The following is a 23,436-nucleotide window of genomic DNA, read 5'->3' as shown; positions in this document are numbered from 1 at the left end:
ATCCTGTCAGATCATACTTACAGTTAAACATTTGGGTGTTTATAATAAATTATTAATTAAATGACTTAAGAAATCATTGAGAGAAAAAAATCCTCAGATTAAAAGGACCAGTGTCACAGCTTGTGGTACCCATGTGTGGCTTGCTGGTTTTAATTTTCTACAGCTTTCCATTGTTCAAGAGTTGCTTCAGCATAAAGATAAATTGAGCTCCAATATGTGATGTGTGTTTCATTAATATTTTGGCAAACTCCTTTCCAGCTGTACTTTGATCAGAATTAAAAAGATGAGAGGAAAGTCCAAGGAAAAGCAGTTTTAGTCTCTTACAGACCACAAAGGAATAATAGATATTTCAAAGAATTTACATTTTGAAGGAAGGTCGTGGTTGTGTACACTGTTCACATTGTGAGGTCATTAGCTTTTTAGCACTGCGATTGTAAAACAAGTGCCTGAAAAATCTGTTTCTTGCCTAGATATTATGTTAAAATTTTTTTTTTGGTAGGGAATGTTTCCTTTATTTGAACATTTTCCTGTAGGACTTAAACTTCTGGTATCTATCCGTGTGTTCTGAAACAGAATTAAGGAGACTATATGTCATAAGACATTTTGGAATACAGCAAGGCATATGGAAATCTTGAGCCTAATTTTCTCCCAACTAATTATCTTTAAGTATAACTTTTAAAGAACCTAGAAGAAATTCCCTGAATTGGTCTTGAACATTACAGTAAGCCAAGTAGGAAAATAATTGAACAGGAAAATTAGAAAAATGTGTTTAAGCCATAGGATTAAATGCACAGCATAAAATGATGATGAATAACCATATGAAAAAACTTGGTTCAGGTAAACAAGAAGCAAAGTGAAATTTATGTCAGAGCCACTCAAAAGTGTGGTCTGTGGACCTTTGTTACCTGCCAGTGACAAGGACAGGAAGTCTTAGGAAATTTGATGTCATCCCACTACTTTTATTTTATTTTAAAGAGGATTAGTCCACAATGCATTGGAAATTAAACTATATAAAAAAACAAACATATTGGGACTTCCCTGGTAGCACAGTGGTTATGAATCTGCCTGCCAGTGCAGGGGACATGAGTTCGATCCCTGGTCCGGGAATATCCCACAGGCCGCAGAGCAACTCAGCCCGTGCGCCACAACTACTGAGCCTGTGCTCTACAGCCCGCGAGCCACCAACTACTGAGCCTGTGCCCCACAACTACTGAAGCCCTTGTGCCTAGAGCCCATGCTCCGCAACAAGAGAAGCCACCGCAATGAGAAGCCCGTGCACCGCAATGAAGAGTAGACCCTGCTCAATGCAACTAGAGAAAGCCTGCATGCAGCCACAAAGACCCAACGCAGCCAAATATAAATAAAATAAATTAAAAAAAAAAAGAAAATGATTTAAGAATATGATTAACATACAGCCAAGTGCACGATATGTTGAGAATACAGTTTAGTAGTGTTTACAGCAGAATTTCAAATTGTAAAAATAAAAAATAAAAGGAATATACGTATACTTAGGAAAGTTTGTAAGAGGAGTTACGGGTGATTTAAACAAAACAAAACAAAACATATTATTCCTTCACTACAGGCAGTTTGAGGAACACTGGTCTACAGTAACTAAATTAACCATCAAACTCGTATACTGAGTTTCCATTTTAAAGATTAAAAACTAAGAATATCAAAGAACACCCAAAACACAAGATGTTTATGTTGCTCTTTTAAAATGAGGGGCTGTCCCTTCCCTCTGTAAACTTGATGTCCAATGAGAAGGAATCTTTTCAGGTACTTTCCCTTAAACTAGAAAATGTGAAAGTAATTATATTTAGGGAGATAAATATATTTTACATATATATCAAATGAGGTGCCTGGACAAACACTAGATAACGGTGAATATAATTAAAGTATAAAATTTGCCAAAACAGGGCTTCCCTGGTGGCGCAGTGGTTGAGAGTCTGCCTGCTGATGCAGGGGACGCAGGTTTGTGCCCCGGTCCAGGAAGATCCCACATGCCGCAGAGCGGCTGGGCCCATGAGCCGTGGCCGCTGAGCCTGCGCGTCCGGAGCCTGTGCTCCGCAACGGGAGACCACAACAGTGAGAGGCCCGCGTACCCCACACACACACACACACACACACACACACACACACACACACACACACACACACACACACACACACACACAATTTGCCAAAACAAAACCTAATTATCACTTCTAGACACAAAAATCCCAAAGACTTTATAGGCATCATAAAGTTGGCCTCTGCAGTTGATTAAGAAAATAGAAACAGGGCTTCCCTGGTGGCGCAGTGGTTGAGAGTCCGCCTGCCAATGCAGAGGACACAGGTTCGTGCCCTGGTCCGGGAAGATCCCACATGCCGCAGAGCGGCTGGGCCCGTGAGCCATGACCACTGAGCCTGCTCATCCAGAGCCTGTGCTCCGCAACGGGAGAGGCCACAACAGTGAGAGGCCCGCATACCGCAAAAAAAAAGAAAAAAAAAAAAGAAAAGAAAACAGAAACAAAACAAATAACATACTTGTGATCTGACATCAATATAGCACAGTTAACATGGAGATGCTTTTTTAATTGCACAAATATAATATTAAGAATCTTTGTCAGAGTCCTTACTTATAAATACTAAAACACAATCAAAAGGAATTTTATAAAGGACACAATTTAAGAAGGTTTCAAGATATACGGTGCAGGAAATGTGTAATGGGTAAAGGTGCAGTAAGCCAGCCCTGATTCTAGGTTCTTTTACTTGAACGTGTAAGTAGGGAGTGCACCATTCTCTAAAGTGGGTCTTTTCCCAAAGGCACTATTGACGGATAAAAAGCAGACTATTAATGGTCTGTGTGTAACAGGCAGAACTGGCATTGCAGCAACACTAAAGAGTGCTATAAAAAATTATGTTTCAGTTCATGAATGACCTGAGGCTTAGTGTGTGCTGCACTGGCAATAAATAGGCTGTATTTATTCTTCAAGAAACACTGCTATTCCTTTTTTCCTTCAAGGAATTCTGGAATGTCAGCCCACTGGGTGGGACAGCCTCCGGTTAAAGTTTCTCACTTATAAACTTAGCTGGAGACCAAGTTTCAAGACCAAAGCTAAGAACGTAATAGTACAAGCAATGCAGGGAAAAGGAGAATGATAGTCTCTTACACAGGTGGAACTGTCATGAAGCCATTACCAGGTAGATGGCTGAGGTGACAAAAATTCTCTATTTCTAAAAAGCTAAGGCCATGCTAAGATGTCCTGACCTACTCAGACAGAAACAGAACAAACAACCCAAATGGATAAGTAGAACTGTTTTCTAATGGTATGTACTTACATATTTGACATTCTTTTTACCCCCCCCCCTTTTTTTTTTTGCGGTATGCGGGCCTCTCACTGCTGTGGCCTCTCCCGTTGCGGAGCACAGGCTCCGGACGCGCAGGCTCAGCGACCATGGCTCACGGGCCTAGCCGCTCCGCGGCATGTGGGATCTCCCCAGACCAGGGCACGAACCCGTGTCCCCTGCATCGGCAGGCGGACTCTCAACGACTGCGCCACCAGGGAAGCCCTAGCCCTATTTTTAAAGCTCAAAACCAGGGTGCAGCAAATATGGTGAGAACAGTAGGGGCTGGTCTCCCTTCTCTGCTCCTGCCTGCTTAGACCTCAGACCATGGGCTGGTCGCTGACCCTCATCTTTCCTCCAGGCCAGGTTCCAGCGAAGCTGAGGGGCCAGTCACACTTGCCCTGTAAACTCTGACACCAGAATATGAAGTGTAGCTGCCCACACTACCTCTTGTGACTCTAAGAGGGAGAGGCTCTACTCGCAAATGAGAGAACAAAAACACTGCTTCTACAAGCTGGCGTCAGCACTCATGGTGCTGAATGCAATTCAACATTTATTGAGCACTCTTTCTGTACCAGGCCCTGTGCTAGGTTAAAGATAACTCCCCCTCCCCCGCCCCCCTATTTCAGATCATGGTGATAAGTGCAATGAAGAAGATAATGCTGAAAGACACAGTCCCCAACAAATAGATATTCATGAATGAGAAGAAATGCCATAAGAAAATGTGCAAACATTTTTAATCCCCAAACTTCCATATTTCTCTGAACCCAGGCCTCCCCCTGTGAAAGGGTTAATAAGGCAGATAATTGCTAAATTCCTTTCCAATTCAAAAATTCTATGATGCTGGGCTTTAACAAGAACATTTTCTACTGAACTTGACCAATCCCGTTAAGTAGTTCAATAGTTTGGGCTTTAATATAACTAAATACTATTAAAATTTCAGTAAGGTAGAAACACCATAAAGAGAGAGAAAAAACAACAGATTATGTGCAGCACAGAGTTCTTATAAAACCAAAAGAAACACTAACACTCACTGAAAAATAAGAAATGTAAATTTCCAATGCAATTATCAAAAAATATTAGATCTTTTGCATGCACTAGATTCTAAGTTTCTGACACATAATAGGTGCTTGATAAATATTTGTTGAACAAATGAATTCAATCTAACCAAAATCAAGGGGCCAATTAAAACATTCAAATCTCCAGTGTGCAAGGTTTAAAGTAATGATATTACCTACCTGTGATAAAGACATAGTGATAGTGGAATAAAGACTGTATTACTTTCCTGGAAGGCAGTTGAGTGCCTACCTTTTGCTTAACAAAAGATTGAAATCCATTTCATTATCTAGTAATTATTCAGAGAAATATTAGACAAATGCCCAACAATGTATGTATTAAAAAACCAGCATGTAGCAAGAATGTGAGAATACAACAGGGGCACTTGTGTGTTTAAGAATGAAGAACAGGAAACAACTCTAGGTAACCAATAACAGGTAACTGGTTAAAAGAGATACAGTGTATTGGTTCAATTAAATACTGAGGTATAAAAGCAAGGAACACATACAGTTACCATATGACACGGCAATTCCACTCCAAGGTATATACCCAAGAGAAGTGAAAACATATGTCCACATAAAAACATGTACACAAGTGTTCATAGCACCATTATTCATAATAGCAAATGTTCACTAGCTGATGAATAAACAAAATGTGGTATATCAACACAATGGAATATTACTCAGCCATAACAAGGGATGATGTACTGATACATGCTACAACATGGATGAACCTTAAAAGCATTACACTAAGTGAAAGAAGCCAGTCACAAAAGGCCAGATATTGTATGATTCCATTTATATAAAATATCCAGAATAGGTAAATCCAGAGACAGAAAGTGGACTCCTGGTTGCTTAGGGCTGAGTGGAGGAGCTAACAGGGAGTGACTGCTGAGGGGTATGGGCTTCTTTTGGGGAAGATGAAAGTGTTCTGGAATCAGATAATGGTGAGAGTTGAACAAGTCTGTGAATATACTAGTAAGCAATGAATTATACACTTTAAAAGGGTGAATTTTCCCAGTGCCATTTTTTTTTTTACAGAAATAGAAAAATCCATCTTAACATTAACACGGAATCTCAAGGGACCCCAAGTAGCCAAAACAGTCTTGAAAAAGAAGAACAAAAGTTGGAGATCTCACACTTCCTGATTTCAAAATTTACTATGAAGCTACAGTAATCAAAACAGTGTGGTACTGACATAAAGACAGAGATATAGGCCAATGCAATAGAATAGAAAGCCCATAAATAAATTCCTTTGTACATGATCAGATGATCTTTGATAAGAGTGCCAAGACCATTCAGTGGGGGAAAGGACAGTCTTTTCAACAAATGGTGTTGGGAAAACTGGATATACACACGCAAAAGAATGAAGTTGGATCTTTAGCTTATACCATATTACAAAAATTAAAACCAATTAAAGACCTAAATATAAAACCCCAATCCATGAAAATCCTAGAAGAAAACAGGATCCAATCAATCCAAAACAATCCAATTCATGACATCAGATTTGGCAATGATTTCTTAGTGTGACACCAAAAGCACAGGCAACAAAACCAAAAATACACAAGTGGGAGTAGATCAAACTTAAAAACTTCTGTTCATTAAAGGTTACTATCAACAGAGTGAAAAGGTGACACATGGAATGGGAGAAAGTATTTGAAAATTATATGTCTGATAAGGGGTTAGTTAATATCTAGAACATATAAAGAACTCCTACAACTCAACAGAAAAACAAATGACCTGATTTTAAAGAGGGCAAAAGATCTGAATAGACATTTCTCCAAAGATGATATACAAATGGCCAACAAGCACATGAAAAGATGCTCAACATCACTAATGATTACAGAAATGCAAATCAAAACCACAGGTGAACATACTCAATGTCTTGTAATACTACAATGGAAAAGAATCTGAAAAAAAATATTTAAGTATATATACATACATATATATTTATATGTATAACTGAATCATTTTGCTGTGCACTTGAAACTAACATAACATTGTAAATTAACTATACTTCAATTAAAAAAAAACATAGTGAGATCACTTTGCACCACTAGAATAGCTACTATCAAAAGAATAGAAATTAACAAGTTTTGGTGAAGATGTGGAGAAATAGGAACACTTGTGCGCTGTTGGTGGGAATGTGAAATGTTGCAGTCAGTATGGAGGTTCCTTAAAAATTAAAAATAGAACTACCATATGATCCAACAATCCTATTTCTGGATATATGCCCCAAAGCACTAAAATCAAGGTCTTGAAGAGATATTTCCACATTCAGGTACTCATCATTATTCACAATAGCCAAGAGATGGAAGCAACCCAATGTCCACTGATGAATGGATAAATAAAATGTGGAATATCCATAAAATAGAATATTATTCAGTCTTAAAACTGAAAGAAACCCTGTCACATGCTACAACATGAATGAACCTTGAGGACACTGTTAAATGATATAAGCCAGTCACAAAGACAAGTACTGTATGATTCCATTTATATGAGATATTCAAAGTAGTCAAATTCATCGAGACAGAAATAGAATGGTGGTTAGCAGGCCTGGGGGAATGGGGAGTTGTTGTTTAATGGGTTTAAGTTTCAGTTTTGTAAGACAAAAAAGTTCCGGAGATCTGTTGCACAACAATGTGAATATGTGTACCACTACAGAACTGTACACTTAAAGTAGTTAAGATGGTTAGAAAAAGGATGGATTTTATGATATGTGAGTTACATCTCAAAAAAAAGTTATATGAAAAAATTTTAAAGTGAGTTATAAATACGAAAAAATTTTAAAGTGAGTTATAAAACTGTAAAATAAAAATATGTATATAGAACAGAAATAATGTAAGAATCTACTGAAAATGTTAGTGGTTGGATTACACATGACAAACGTATATTCTTCTTCACTTTCAGACTTCTCCTCTGGTGAAAACATATTACGTTGATATGTAAAAAACAAGGCACTTTCTCTGTTGAGGGGTAAAAACAAGAAAGGTGATACCTGGGCTGGAGTGTTTGCAGTCACAGGAGATGGCGATTCACTAACTTTTGGCTCACTTGGGGACGCGGCTGACCCCTGCGACTCCTGGCTGGCTGGCTGGTCTGGAGACAAAGCATCACTGCTGTCTTCGTCAAATGAGAAATCGCCCTGAGTTTGGGGATAGTCCTCCTTCCCAACACCTAAAGAAAGAAATGATTTTTAATTTATCTTGGCCTTGGAATACCAAGGTTAAAATGAAAAAGGAGAAATATTATTCATTATAAGGACTTAAGAAGCTGGTTAAAAACAAAATTGAACATAATGTACTTCCCCATGGAAGAACACACCACTATCTAAGATGAATACTTGGGGAAAAATACCCAACCTGAATCAGATCAAGTCTTTGGATCCAAATACTAGTTATAGGAAGTACAGGAGACAAGAAAGTTTTTAATGACACCTAGGGATGCAAGTGCATTCAGAAAAATCTAGTAATGTGGAAATGCTAGAGGATAAAAGCCTGTTCATCAACAAATAAAAAGTAAGGAAAGAAAGGAGGAGGAAGACCCACCCAGGAGATTGACTTAAGAGATACATCAGCTAAAGGCAATGTGTGGACCTTGTCTGGATCCAACTTGGATCCAACATTTGGAATCCAACTGTTAAAAAACATTATTATAAGGCAAAATGGGGCTCTGACTGGGTATCTGTTGATAAGTCCCACTTCACAGAGCAGCCCTGCTGTACTGACATCTTACCTTTTGGGGCCCATTTCTTCGGAATTGAATGGAATCATAGTGAATTGTACTACTTAGAATTACTGACTACAGACTACCTAAGATTTAAATTCATACTAATGCAAAATATGAAGTCCCCATGATTAATGGAAACTATAATAGTTTTTTAAGCAGGATATTAACTTTTCAAAATTGCTTGCTGAAAAAGTGGCATTATTCTGGAAAACAATTTTTTTCTGCTGAAGTTTATGCCAGAAAAAAATGGTAAACATTAGTAACTAAGTATGGTAAGACTGGGATAAAACGGGCAGATTCTACCATTCTTAATGAATACTTCTATACGCATCTGCTATTCACCTTGCTGAACTAAGACCGAACAAACTATTTTTATCTTTCCTAGAAGTAAACTGAACTAAAATAATGAAAAATCTGTAAAAATCTTAAAACAACAGAAACTAAGCATAATACAATAAGTTTAACTTAGAAAACATGGTAACAAAATCAGAACTTGAAGACTTAAACATTGTAAAGCAACTATACCCTAATTTAAAAAAAAAAAGACAGACTTAAACCTCAGATGTAACAAGAGGAATCTCTGTGGTAAGAGATGCTTGTCTTGTAATGCATAATATAATAACACTAACAGTAATAATGGGAATCAGTGCAAATGTTAATCAATTTCTAATTTACCCAGAAAACAATAGTCATGATTAGTGCTGGCTTTTTAAATTAAATTTTTCTTATTTAAAACTGATTTTTCTTATTTAAAACTTCCAAGTTTCTTTTTCTCCCAGAAAACAGTAAAATTTTAGAGTCTTGCCTATAATTGCTTCCTTAACACTGGAGTCTACAGGAAGGATGTTTTTCTCTACCAGCTCCATAGGACCAGGTCTTTGAGCAATCTTTTCATTCAGATCATCAGCTAGTCGAGCTCTTTTCAACTTCATCTGAGTAGCCTGCAGGGATGGCTCTGCAAATGTTTCTAAAACAGGAAACACAGTTTTAACCATTACTTGAATTACTATTTCTATTCCATAATGTTATTTCAGGCCAACTAATTTAAACTGGTATAAACAGACTTACGTGTTCCTAACATATTTATGGAGAGACAATGACTGTTTAAGAATGCTCCTGTATACAATTTACATTTTTAGTCCTAGATAGCTTTATACCGTCTATACAGTATGGATGTCCTCAGACTCAAATTAATATGAACTCAAGCCAAAAATGGGGTCCTGCTATTGCTCATTTACGGTAGGAGAGTCGAATTCATATTTATTAGGCATTGGGGATACAGAGGATGAACAAGAGAGATGTGGTTCATGGCTCAAGAAGTTCGCAGTTTTAGATTTGGCTTCATTGGAAAGTCAATTCGTAGAAGGGGAGAAACTGTTATCTCAGGATATAAGCTTCTCTGCAGGAGTCAGTGGGAAGAGCTACAAATCACATCCTTCGATCAATCCATGTGCATCTCAGAGTCCTTCATCATAATTAAGAATTTGGGTTTATTCTGAATACATAACCTTGCGACATTCAATTACATAGTAATTAATAGTCATATAGAAGCATCAACTCATCTACCCACATATGCATAAAGTTGTATAACAGGTGTGATACTATATCATAACTCATTCATTTGCATAATTCTGTCAATTACTTGTGTTTCTGGTAACTCTCATTATTTTATTACATTGTTCTAAATAATGTTTATGACTGATTAAACATAATGATGAGGGGTTAACCCAATACCGAGTTGAAAGTCGTTTGCCCCTTAAATTATGCAGTATAACGTCTTTTAATGAAATTCCCTGTAAGTAACGTCAGGATTATCTGATGTTCTTCATTCTGTAGGTTAGATGGCCTGGCTGAGGCCCAAAGAGCACTGAGACCCCAAGGGCCAATAAACTACCGTCCAGCACAGCTGATCACTTGTCTTTCTACTGGTTAAGTTATGTGCTTACCAAGTATCAATCTTGTTTGTCTACAAAATAGCTCATCACTAGTGTGACTGCTATTGTCAATACATAATTTAACCAGATGTTATGGGGAAATCATAAACTTCAAAAATAAAATGACTATTTCTTGGAAACCTGAGTTAAATGCTTTGGAATGACTTGATAAAGGTAAGCCATTAAAAAAAAAAATCACTGTCGCATTACTTAGGGCAACTAACAACGGTAAAAGATTTGGGGAAAAATGATAAAATCTAGGATTTTTAAACTCAGATTGCTTTTCAAGTGCCTCTGAGTTTTGTTCCACCATGAATGGAAATTGTAGATGATGTACAATGGCTATGCTTTATACAAGAAAGATGTGAGCTCCATTCGTTAAAGCCTTCCCTGCACGTGAAGGTCCTACCCCTAAGTTGGAATACTGGCAAATAAATTCATGTTTCTATAAGTTAAAGTAACACGTATGCCCATCTCATTTTTATAATTTTCCTGTATAAACAACTCTGGCCCCAATCTTATTAGACAGAACCCTTCTAGCCACACAGGAAGATGATAGGTGGGGGGAAGTAGATCGTGCAAACCACTTTTAGGTTGATGTTTAAAAGCCTTTGTTAAGATCTAGGCAGGAGAGTCTTCTGCCTTTTCCTCTCTTCCACTGACATTATCCAAGTGATATCAGGAATGTTTGGGAAGAAAATATCCCAAAAGTAAATAATTAGAGGCTGGCATTTTGGTATGCTTCTGTTCCTGGTCTGATTGCTTCATCATCTCCATGAGGCCGAGGCTGGCTTTCGGCTGCTGAACTTCAGGAAATAATTTAGACTTTTGCCTGCCAAACATCCAATTCAATCAAAATTGGGATAATGTTATAATAAGTTGGGGGTGGTTTTAAGGTATTTTTGAAATTATAGATGTGACATTCTTTCTTACTTCAAAAGTCTCTACTTTAGAAGAGATGGCCTAAAAACATCACTTATGGTTCATTCATATACATAGATAGGTTTTTAAATGCTGAGTAGTCTCTTTTTGGAAAAAGCAGATATGATTCCTTTTGATAGTTAAATGTATTTGCCTTAGTTTTAATTATATTAATAAAGCCTGTTACAGTTAGAAGGCAAGTTGAAACAGACAGCATCATTCCTACAAAAATGTTCCTTATAGGTCAAGATATTTTGAGGCACAGAAGGAGCCATTTACCAAGTTACTTACCAGCAAATTTGCTTCTCTGAAGATTCACTTATCCCTGACAGCTGGTAGCTGCTCCTACCCTACCACTGGAGTTCTGGAAAAGCTTTTTTAGTCCAGCAGACTTCTGAGACGTTCACAACCCAAAGTAGAGACAGGAACAGACCTCTCACCTCCCATCCCAGACATGAAGATGGTTACATAATCATAGATTATTTGGATTAGAAGAGACACTACTTGGGGTTATAGAGGCCAACTTGATAGCTGGAACTTCTTTACAACATCCTTAATGTGGTTTCAGCCTGTGTTTATTCCCTATCACAGCAGCCTGTTTATTCCCTATAGAGCACTTTTCACAATCTGTAATTTATTTGTTTTGCCTATGTATTATCTGTCTGTGCCACTAGAATGCAAGCTCCATGAAGGTGGGCATCCGTCTGGCTCACTTGGGTCTCTGGTGTCTAGCTTGCAGGCCAGTGTACTAACAGCTCTAATAATGGCAACCGTACCACTTCTTGAAGATTTTATTTTGGACATATCTGACTGACCTTTATGCTGAGCTATAATCTAATACTCTGTCATATCAACCTAATTCTAATACTAACTCTATCATTAGGCCAGAGAACACAAATCTAATCTTCCTCCTACCTAATAACGGTCTCTAAATGTTTGAGAAGTTTCTGTTTCTGCTCAGGGTTTAACACTCTCAAGACTATCACAGGGTCAAAGCTCCTTAGTCCACAAATTAGTCAGTAAAGCAAAACAATGAAAGAAAATGTAACTCAGGAATTTAATGGTGGAGATACCAGATTTCGAGAATGTTCTGTTTTTAGAGAGAAAAACATCACGGCCTGAGCCACATGTCTCACCAAAGATGGAGTGGAACTGTCCTTACTAGCTTCCTAAGAGATGAGACTCAGTCATCGAGAAAATCTGGTGGGTCAGGTGGAGCTAGTTTGTGATAATGGTCAGATCGAGCTGGATTGTTGTGGGTTAAGTAGCAACGAAGAGAAAATGTCAGGTATGGGCCTTGACCCAGGTAGACCTAACAGGGTCCAAGTCGTTGAAAATCGAGCGTTAGACTTGTGGCTGTCATACCCTTTATGACTTAATGAGCAGGCGCACATCCCTCACTGATGAAGAAATCCTCTGGACCGAAAATGTTTTTCCAGAACAGTATGGTAGAGATACCTATAGCACCCCCAGCTGGCGGGCAAGAGTCAGTCCATCAATTGGCTATTTGGAGAATCAAACCTTCCCCATGTATCTAACATAACATTTTTAGCTTTGGGTCTTCATGTTGCTATCCAGTTTGGAGGATGTCAGCCTGTGGGGTAAAAAGTTATTAAAATGGGAATAAACAGAAATGGTGGAATTCTCACTTCTTTTCTTGAGAAAATGTAGCAAAAGCAGCAGAAATAGAATTTTTACCTTCTAAAATGTGCATCCTGACAAGTTCAGAACGATCTGGTCGGCTCCGAATCTTGTGCTTCAAAAAGTTTTCGGTCTTTAAAAAAGAGAGAGAGAGAAAAATTCTTATCATAAATTGTTTATGATTTATTGTAGTTTTACATTTTTTTCTCAAGGTACTTTATTTAAATAAATTGTATACTCTTTTGATCATGATTTTGAGAGGAAGAGTAGAAATTAGTACTTTGAAAAACTATTATCCAATACATGATTTAAATTGCAGCCTTCAAAGTTGTACAGGGATTTGAAGTGTATGCTGGTATAAAGTAAGCACTTTATAAACTTTTATTTTAAAACTTGGAAAAGGCAAAGGCTCATAATTTTGAAGATGACTTTTGAACAGAGGATTTGAACATTTAAATATCTAAAGTCAATAAAATCTACACTTCAGGTCAAGTAAAAATCCATCTAAGATAACACATTTCCTAAAAATCCTAATGTATTTTCTGTGATGAATTCCTATCTTTAATCATACTTTCTTATTCAGAACTGTACTCAATTCTAAACAATAAGGCTTTAAAATGGGTTTTGTATTTTCTAAGACTCTAAGAGATCATTATTGCATCCTGGGAAAATTCTTAAGGAATTTTTGGAACATGCTTATTTTCATATTGCATGATAGAAGTTTCCTCTAAAACAAAAAGAATAATGGCACTTTTAAAGAAAAATAATAAACACCAATTTAGTGTGCAACTATGATGGAGTCATTTCAAAGAATAAAACAGAGCTGAATATGGCAATATTCCTCATTCAGCCAAATTCTCCCACCCTTGGTCAAATGTACTGCTAACATAGACCCAGGAGGGAAACGAAGGAAGGATCCGGTGTCAGTACATCACTTGGGCTATCTGTCTGCAGAGGTAACAAATGGCAGAATTACTCCATCATTATTCTAAAAACTGTTGTTATGCTCCAAAAGTAAGAAAAAAGTGTGATTTGTCCTATGTACAACACTAGTTTACTAGTTTTAAAAGAACAAAATTTGAATGTCCTGTATTTTCTATAAACCTCCAAGATAAAACTACCCCAGGATATATTACTCTATATGCCATGTTATCCTGAAAATACACTATATTTTCTCTATTGATATACGTAGGAGTAAGACTGTTACTTGTCCACAGGTACTTTAATACAAAAGAGAGAAGCAGAATATTTTAAACTGAAATTCCTTACTCTGGCTCGTTCCAAGCTTTTTATCTGCTCGTGGAATGCCGCTGGGCTCTTCAGGGCTGTGAGAAAAAGAAATCATTTCCATGGTATAAATAGAGGAGTTAATACTTCAGTCAAATGTTACAGCGTATCATGGTGATGTTTTCTCTTAATCTGATTCGTGTGCCTCTACAGTCCCATTTATTTCCTAGCTCCTTTAGGAGATCTGCAAAATTGAAACCTTAAATGTTTCAGAATTAAAATTATGTGTTTTACAAATAAAACAAGTTAACATTCACAACAGAGTTGTATACATAATGGCAATGCATATATCAGGTCAGACTAGTTCCAGCCCATAGCTGGGGCAAATTACCATTACCAAGGGAACTGTTTGATGGTTCCTTAACAGGTCTTTGCTCTTATGGCTCTACAAGTTACTGGGAAAAGCCCACAAGTCCTTAGGGCATTTAACGTTGGAGTGATCTAGCCTTGAACTTGAGGACACTCTGCAGTTCATGTCTAAGAGAGCAGAGTTACCACCTACTGAGAACCCACAACACACTTAGCGCCTTGCTCTGTGGCCCATCACAATTATATTGCTGCTCATCATCACAACAGCCTTGTGACATAGGTATTAGCCCCAGCACAGATGAAAGGCTCAAAGAGGTTAAATGAATTCTTGAAGTTATACAGCTAGATGGTGGTCAAAGCGGGATTTACATCTAGAATTCTGAATTTGGCAGGTTCATGCTCTTTCTACCATACCACAATGCAACTCACTCTAAAGACACAGTGATTCCTTAATATGTTAACTTCTAGTACATTATTCCAAAGTCCCAGAGAGAGAGAGAGGCAGTGTTTATTAAAACATCACATACTACAGAATTTCTATCAATTATCTTTGCAAAATCTTCTGTGTGTATGTCCACTGCTGTCTGATTACACCCTGCACTTATCACTATGGGCAGTCAGAGAATGTGGATGGAATGCAGGACTAGGCTTAACCTGGGCTATCACCTCCCAATATTGGCCAATCAGCTCTTGGTAACATTCTTTTCAATTCTGGTACTTAAACCATTGCAAAGACTCACAGAAGCCCAGCCAAACAGGTTTGGCCAGGGACCAGCTCCTAAAAGCAGACTACAGCTGGCTTCACAGTGGTATTTAAAGCACCGCACTTTGATCCTGTTTGATTGACTCATATCAGGAATGCAGTGGTGGAGAAATCTGGCAGATTATCAAACCAGCTTCTGATAACTGGTTTTATCACAATGCTAGATTTAAAATATGTAGATACTCAATTATTAGTAGTTCAGAAAAAAAAGTGTTCACAGGGAAAAACATCTCCTCATCACAGAGAAAAATCGTTCCTTATCACAAACCAAAAAAAGGCAATAGCAGTGACTGTGAAGACTGGGAAGCATAAGTACATGTTGTAATTTCTTTCTAGTTTTTTAAGCCAAATAAGTTACTTCTTAGAAAAATCAATTTTTAGACAAAAATCCCCAAATAATGCTAACAGCCTATACAAAACCACCACTCTTCTCCTCTAAAATATAAAATCACCTCCAAATTTGGTGATTAAAGGTAAAGAAGACAACTTGGACAAATATTCTAAAATTAATAGACTCTCAAAAATGAAGGAATGAAGCCTAGAGCTACTTGGGAAAATATCTGTACTTGGGCAAGAAAGATTTTATTAATTATAAATAGAATGCTTATTAGTCCTGTAATTGAGATACATAATTATATAGACTGTACTATAGCATCAAAGATAATTAATTTGAATTAAAGTAGAACCAGGTTTTGAATTAACTTATCATGTTACTTTTGCCAGTATCATTGGATTCATTATCTAGTGATTATTTCAGTTATTTTAAAGCTAAAAGTAATGCTGAAGTTTGAAGTAAGAACTGATGTTAGCCTAATTACAGAGCTTTAAAGGTATTCTTTGATAATATAAAATTTGTGTCTATCTTTTAAGTTGCATCTGGTTTCCAAAATGTATTTTAAATGATTGTTAGGTTAGCAATGCTGATGCCTGGTTTTTCCTTATAAATTGTATGTGGATTAAATGGATACCACTGAAAGTAGAGTGTGGAACAGCTTCTTCTTAGACATGCCCATTTTGTTACATCACATTAGAAATGACAGTGACACTTCAGTCTTACGTGGCATGATGCCCTGGTCCACTAGTTGTTCTCTCGTCCTCCTTTGTTGCAGCCTCAGCTGGAGCACTGTGCAAAGGAAATAATCACCATTGGAGTTAACAGGCAAACTGTAGGGTCCAACTTACAAAGTTCCAGAGGAGATACAATTAAGCTTACTTAAAAAGCTTATATTTCATAATTGAATAAGGATACTACCTGGTACCATTCAACCTGTCCAAAAAAAAAAAAAAATCAGTTTGTGATTTCTGCCTTTTGGGTGAACTCTGAAGTTCTCTCAGCTTATCTTTTGTTTAGTCAGTTAATAATCTTAAGTTGATGATTAAAGCTAAGTCTTTGTTGTTTAAATACAATCACATCTTACTCAGCAAATAAACAAAAATAGTCGGCTTATATATTCTTATTAATAAAAAACAGAAATGTGAGATACCTTGACATTCCTTAGTTTTTTTAAAAAAACAAGTTAATAGCAAAAATGTATTTTAAGGAAAGATTAATGTATTTGGAGGAACTCACTCCATCTGGAAAATTTTGTTTGTTTGTTTTTTGCGGCACGCAGGCCTGCCACTGCTGTGGCCTCTCGCGTTGCGGAGCAGAGGCTCCGGACGCGCAGGCTCAGCGGCCATGGCTCACGGGCCCAGCCGCTCCGCGGCATGTGGGATCTTCCCGGACCGGGGCACGAACCCGCGTCCCCTGCATCGGCAGGCGGACTCTCAACCACTGCGCCACCAGGGAAGCCCCTGGAACAAATTTTAAATAGCTTTAATGAAGGCCAACTTCATAATAAAAATTAGACCTATGAGATATTACTAATTACGCAAAGGAAAATTTCTGAATTAAGACTTTGAAGTTTAATAATCTTTGCAAAACATAACACTGCATCTCACTCCAGAAGTTCTAAGAAAGCCACAAATCAATTGGTACCTAATTATTTTAATTAAAAGAGTAAATAAATCATTAAACTTGTAGAAAACAAGGTATACATCACAAAATGTGGAAATCCCGCTTGCCAAATTTAATAAAATATATTTTTTCCTCTAGATTTCTCAAGCAGATTCCTTTCATAGCATCTCTATGTTTTTGTCTGGAAAGTGAGCTGATTTCAAAAAAGAGTAATATATGAAGTAACTTCGAAAAATATTTTCCTTGGTTTGCCTTACGTTCAATTTTAAGTTTCCATTTTTAATTTTTCTTTCAAACCATGGATGAAAACCAAGGTTAGGATTATTAAGGGTCCGCCTAAGGGTTGTCAATATGAAAAAAAAAATTAGCTATGTGTATTTCTTAAATGGTAGGGAAGGAAGACAATTTTTTAGCAAGGGCGTGATGAGGCTGGCTTGGACCAGGCTCAAATGCAAGGCACATAACGGCTCCTACTTGCAATTAACCCCAAGACCTGAAGATGCAGGGCCTGTGGCCCTCATATCCTTTGCTTTTTGCTTGCCCTTGTGCTGACTGCAGAGCAGAGCCCAATCTTAGATATATTTTAAATATATTTTCATATTCATTGCTAGATATGAATGTTATCCTTTACTTAATACTGAAAAAAAATTTTTATATGCTTCTTTTGGGGGCCACAAAGCTTCACTGACATCCCATTTAGAACTGAAGCAATTGACATAAGATTCTATTACACACAGCAAAAGAAAAACTTAGAGTCAAAAAAATATATGCACGTTTCTCACATTAAAATGTTTTGTGGTTCTCTGAATCAATTATGCTCTAACACAAAGATCTTTTCCCTGATAACTTATAGTTTATTGAGAATAGTATGTTCCCACTGTACTTTACTAGGAACAAAAATAACCAAGGAGATGACCCGTGGATCTGATAGCACCCAAATGCCTGCATACTCCGACATTCTTCTATGAATGCCGAAGTTAATTCTTGTCTGAAATCAAGGTGGTCATATTCGAGAGGCAGAATACCAAGAAAAGGAATACTGAGAGGAGAAAAGGGTCAGAACAATCTCTAGTTCAAAGGCTGACACTTCTGGAACACGGTGGTCCACGTCTGTTGCAGAATCTCTAGCAGTAGTATTTTTCCTTTCTCCCACAGGAGTCTTCAAAGAAAGGAGTAAAATAGAAAGGGTAATGAAAATATCATCAGCCTCTTCTTTGGTTTAAGACAAACAAAGCACCATACTAGTGAGACAAATGTGTCAAACACAATACATATTTCTAGGCGAATGGCATCTTGGAATGAGAGATACATTCGCAACAACATGGTGACAACAGCTTGTTCGTCTTGAAGCATCTCCTGACTGTACGCTGGTCAGCTGCCCTCATGCGCCTTCACAGCAGTCCTGTCAGCTGTATTATCTTTCACCAGAAATTGCATTTTCATGCTGTTGTGCGAAGGTATCTGTTGCCATGAGGGTAATATGCCAAATGAATGCATGTCACCAACCACCAGTTGTTAAAATAAAACAAAACTATTGTGTTTTCCATCCATTTTTCTTCACGACAAAACAATCAATCCTATTTATTTCGTACTGCTCGAAGGTAGGAGAATAATCTTCCCGATCAATGCTCTCATTACCTATTAATTTTCCCAAGTAGCAATACCCTCACACTACAAATATTACTCAAAGCAGGTGTGGCAGGCAGCCTTCCCCAGGCATGTTCATTCATTAAGAGCCTATTTATTAGGTGTCTGTTAGTGACTGCAGGGTACATGCATGGGAAAGAACAGCAGCAGCTGTGAATAGAAGGTCTGTTTTTAGGCAAAGACATTAGGAAGAACATGAATGGAAGAGGAGGCAAATAACCAGCCATGTTGTTAAGACTGCAGATTACCCAGCTTGATTTAGTTTTCATCTATACCAAAAGGTGGGCAGCACGGGACACATTATGTTGAATATAAGGCACTATGCCCTATCGAGAGACTTGGGTACACTGCCACTTTTGGTCAATGTTAAAACACAATTACAGTATTCGTCCATATCAAATACAACCAATCACTCGCAACCTGATGGAGGCTCTTCTGAGTACTAATGATTATAAAAAGTACCTATCAGATAGGTACAGGCTCATAATTTTGGACAATAGCAAACTTCCTTTTACTCTTTTCCACTCATCAAATGAGTGGAAAAAAAGAAAGTTAGCACAATAAATGACAAGCAATACCTGTCCCTTAAAGGCAGACCACCCAGGCCAGGAAGAACAAGGCTTGAATGATGTAGACAGCTGAACTGTCCTGCAACACTAGAAAGCTAGAGCTGCCCAGACGTGGGCAGAGCTTATCCAGACCGTGAAGGGGGAAGAGACCCTGAATAGAGAGGGCCTGACTCTTAACGATCATAGAGGCGTTCACCATTGTGGGCATGTGAGCATCTAAAGATGCTTTATCAAGTTAACCTTGGAGACCATCTTCCTCCCTTTGCAGCCTCCAAACTCACGTCTGTGTGGAGGGCAGGACGGCCCAGATCACTGAATGCTACTGGGCCTGTTGCACAGTTGCAGTTCTTAAGACCAATGGATAACCCGGTAGGCTGGCTGATCCCTGGAAACCTGACATACTCTGCACACGTTCACGAGATTGCACTCCTGTAGCCACAAACAGAAGACCAGACGCTGGTCCAGCACTGCTTTCCTGTGGCAGCAGCGGGGGGTGGTGGTGTATGGCTGCCTAAGAAGCCAACCTCGGGGCAATGGCCTTGTGTCTGAAAACAGACCTGAGAGCATTCGTCCCCAGTGCCTTGCTGAATTGATAAATTGTGCTACTGGGCTGACATCATAGCTTCCAACACATTAGGAAACTGACTAAAATTCAGCAACTCCATGGCCATCTTACAAATAATTACATGCCAGAAAAGAAAACATGTAAATCTACAGAATTCTGGAAGGAAAAACAAAAGAGTTCAAAACACTCAGCGAGTGAGCAGCTACATCCTTTCAGAAAACAAAGGACACAGTACTAATGGCGCTGAAATAGAATCCATGTTACGACTGCTCACATTTGAACATTTTCAAGGAATGTCTTTATCTTTGAAACATGTAGAAATGAAAATAATCTGATACATGGACCTAAGAAGTTCTTACGTTTAAAATGGGTGGGGTTAAACCTGTTTCATTTTCTCAAAGAGGTGTGTGTGTGGGGGGTGGTGGCACACAGGTGTTAACAGCGTATCTCATTATACAGCTAGCACTGTATTCTCTGTGCAAAAACCGTTACCACAGGCTGAGAAGTCTATAACAGCTCTGTGTTTCCCGATGACAAAACTCACAAGAGGTACACCAAGGACCTCCATTAACAGAAGGAGATGAGGTTACAGAGCCATTTGTTTACCCTTTGTGTCACATCTTTCTTAACTAGCCTGAGTCCAAGGTTTTTATTTTTTATTAAAAAGAAAATAAATCTCTTTACCTATTAAAAGAGTGATATATGTTCATTACAGAAAATAAGGAAATTTTAAAAAGGAGGAGGAAGAAACCAAAAAAGAAAATCACCAATAATATCATCAACCAGAGAGATATACAACTACTGTTACCATACTGGTGTATTCCTCTGTCTCTTAGCTAAGCATAATTTTTTTTTTTTTAAAGAAGATGTTGGGGGTAGGAGTTTATTAATTAATTAATTTATTTTTGCTGTGTTGGGTCTTTGTTCATCGCGGTGCGTGGGCCTCTCACTATCGCGGCCTCTCTTGTTGCGGAGCACAGGCTCCAGACGCGCAGGCTCAGTAGTTGTGGCTCACGGGCCTAGCTGCTCCGCGGCATGTGGGATCCTCCCAGACCTGGGCTCGAACCCGTGTCCCCTGCATTAGCAGGCAGATTCTCAACAACTGCACCACCAGGGAAGCCCAGCTAAGCATAATTTTTGATTCTCTGCTTCTACATACTATGATCACACTGTACAATGATAAATGTTCTTGTTATTTCAATGGCTACATAAAATACTCTGTTGGGTGGACATGCATAGTTTACTAAATATACCCCTATTATTTATCACTTAGGTTGTTTCCAATTTTTACAACTACTATAACTAATGCTATGGTGGGTTTTTTGTGTATAAAGTTTATTCCTTATTTTTAGTTATTTCCTTAATTCCTAAAAGGAGGATTCCCTATGTGGTCCATATAAGGCATGGCCATAAAGTAAGGAGACAAATTTGTATGCAAACCATCATCTTTGAAATTATAGTAGACGTGTGAAAACATGGATACAGACTACTTTACATCTGTTGCATTTAGAGAAAAAATTTTCATTAATTTTTGAATCTTTCCAACATGATGTGTGTTATTATTTCTTAGGGCTAACATTCATGGTTTCTGATTACATTTCAACAACAAAAAAATGCATATAATTTGGAAAATTCTACTTAAGTGTTATGTCTTGTTACAAAAGACAAAAACAATATTCTGTCAACATAAATGTTTTCAACTTGCTCTTTTTTTAATACAAGAAAAGTAAAAACGTAATTTTAACCACCATTCTGAAAAATGAAAGGTAGCTCATCTAATGGCAAAGAGGAAATGTCATTCTTATTCATCATCAGAAATAGTTTAGAATTAAAAAGTATTATCTCTGGGCTTCCCTGGTGGTGCAGTGGTTGAGAGTCTGCCTGCCGATGCAGGGGACATGGATTCGTGCCCCAGTCCGGGAAGATCCCGCATGCTGTGGAGTGGCTGGGCCCGTGAGCCATGGCCGCTGGGCCTGCGCATTCGGAGCCTGTGCTCCACAATGGGAGAGGCCACAGCAGTGAGGGGCCCGCGTACCACACACACACACACACGCGCGCGCGCACACACACACACACACACACAGAGTATCATCTCTTAGTTCCTTTCCCCTGATTCTTAAGTGGATTAAAGTGCTTTTAGAGCAAAATTTTAGGATTAGTTTCCAATATTAAAAAAAAAACAACCTCAAAATAGAATAATGTCTTTCACATAATATTTACACCCCTTCAAAATTTTTAGCTGCTTTTTGAACCAAGATATGTCTTTTCTCTTTTGTTTCTATAAGTAGAATGTTTGAAATGTTTCCATAATATGACATAAAGTGCCTTTTTACTCTAAAGGAAAAAACCCACATTATGCAGCATTTTAATAACATATAGCAATTTGGCATGAGTTGAACAAGCCAAAACAAAGCACAGTGTTGGGCCAGGGGATTTGCAAGGGGACATCTGAGGAACGTATATAACAAAAACAAGGCAGAAATGACACTTTCTGGGAAGCAGTATGGCAGGCAGCCATGGTCTTAAGAAATTCTTTATAAATAGCTAGTTTCAGTTATGGGGTATGAAGGAGGGTGGGATGAGTGGGGATGGAGCGTGGGGGTGGGGATTAGCAGCTGCCTGCAAGTCAAAGAGAAGATCCAATGTATATTATTTAATTACAGGACACTGGACAGAATAAACTGCAGAATCATGAGGGGAGGAAAAAACACCCCAAAACCCTGAGCCAGTCAAGTAAAGGCTGGGTAAACCAGTGGCAAAAGCAAAGATGGGAAACTGAAAAATACTCTAGAATTGTATGTATTGACTCTGAAGATAATATTAGGCAAAAAACAGACCCTGGTTTCAGTTTTTTAAAATTTGTTTAAAGATGTTTGAGTAGTTAAGAGAATGAAGTAGTTGTACTTTGGCAAAAATTTATTATGCATTGTTTAAAGAGTGCTAATTTAAGGGCCTGGTCCTATAAAAACAAGACAATTTAGAAAAGCCAACATCTTCATATTATCTTTTGAACTTAGATACAGGAGGGATTAACTGGCCCCTAAGTAATACCTTAGAACAGTTACATTTGGGGGCCCCATTCAACCCTGATTTCAGTGTTCTATCAAGCAGCTGGTTCAGCAGTAAAGTTTACAACTGCATTTGTTCAATCAGCTAGGGGCAAATGACATCTTGAAAAAATCTGTATCAAAAGAGCAAAAGACTGATGGACTGCTTTTTCTGTTCCTCAGAAGAAAATGTTTAAAAAGCTGGGCTTCCCTGATGGCACAGTGGTTGAGAGTCCTCCTGCCGATGCAGGGGACACGGGTTCGTGCCCCGGTCCGGGAAGATCCCACATGCCGCGGAGTGGCTGGGCCCGTGAGCCATGGCCGCTGAGCCTGCGCGTCCGAAGCCTGTGCTCCGCAACGGGAGAGGCCGCGACAGTGAGAGGCCCGCGTACCGCAAAAAAATAAAAAAATTAAAAAAAAATAAAACGATTCCCATATTTTTAGTTCTTTGCTGTGAATGGGTATTTTGTAGTCACAGGGTAAGCAGTCACATCCTGAAGGCTTTCCTTCTAAGCCTGGGATTCAGAAATACACAGTGTATGTACCACTAACACCTATATTTAAAAATCCATGTTTTGGGCTTCCTTGGTGGCATAGCAGTTAAGAATCCGCCTGCCAAGGCAGGGAACACGGGTTCGAGCCCTGGTGCGGGAAGATCCCACATGCCATGGAGCAACTAAGCCCG

General features: G+C 38.3%; 1 protein-coding gene across 13 annotated transcripts in view; it reads right to left on the bottom strand.

Moving 5' to 3' along the window:
* Window positions 1-23,436, bottom strand: part of MRTFB (myocardin related transcription factor B) — a 201,881-nt gene that overhangs the window by 38,590 nt on the left and 139,855 nt on the right. For 12 of the 13 annotated variants that reach the window (XM_079944209.1, XM_079944216.1, XM_079944215.1 and 9 more), the window contains 5 exons: window positions 16,024-16,089; window positions 13,877-13,932; window positions 12,665-12,740; window positions 8,917-9,078; window positions 7,381-7,559 (listed from right to left, as the gene is read on the bottom strand). In XM_079944209.1, the coding sequence (XP_079800335.1) occupies window positions 7,381-7,559; window positions 8,917-9,078; window positions 12,665-12,740; window positions 13,877-13,932; window positions 16,024-16,089 (539 nt within the window). Of the gene's footprint in view, window positions 1-7,380; window positions 7,560-8,916; window positions 9,079-11,257; window positions 12,546-12,664; window positions 12,741-13,876; window positions 13,933-16,023; window positions 16,090-23,436 lie in introns of those variants that run through there. The other variant, XM_079944211.1, reaches the window with a different exon arrangement.

This window comes from Stenella coeruleoalba (genome assembly GCF_951394435.1).
Source record: "Stenella coeruleoalba genome assembly, chromosome: 15".
Lineage (NCBI taxonomy): Eukaryota > Metazoa > Chordata > Mammalia > Artiodactyla > Delphinidae > Stenella > Stenella coeruleoalba.
This window is presented reverse-complemented; position numbering and strand designations above follow the sequence as displayed.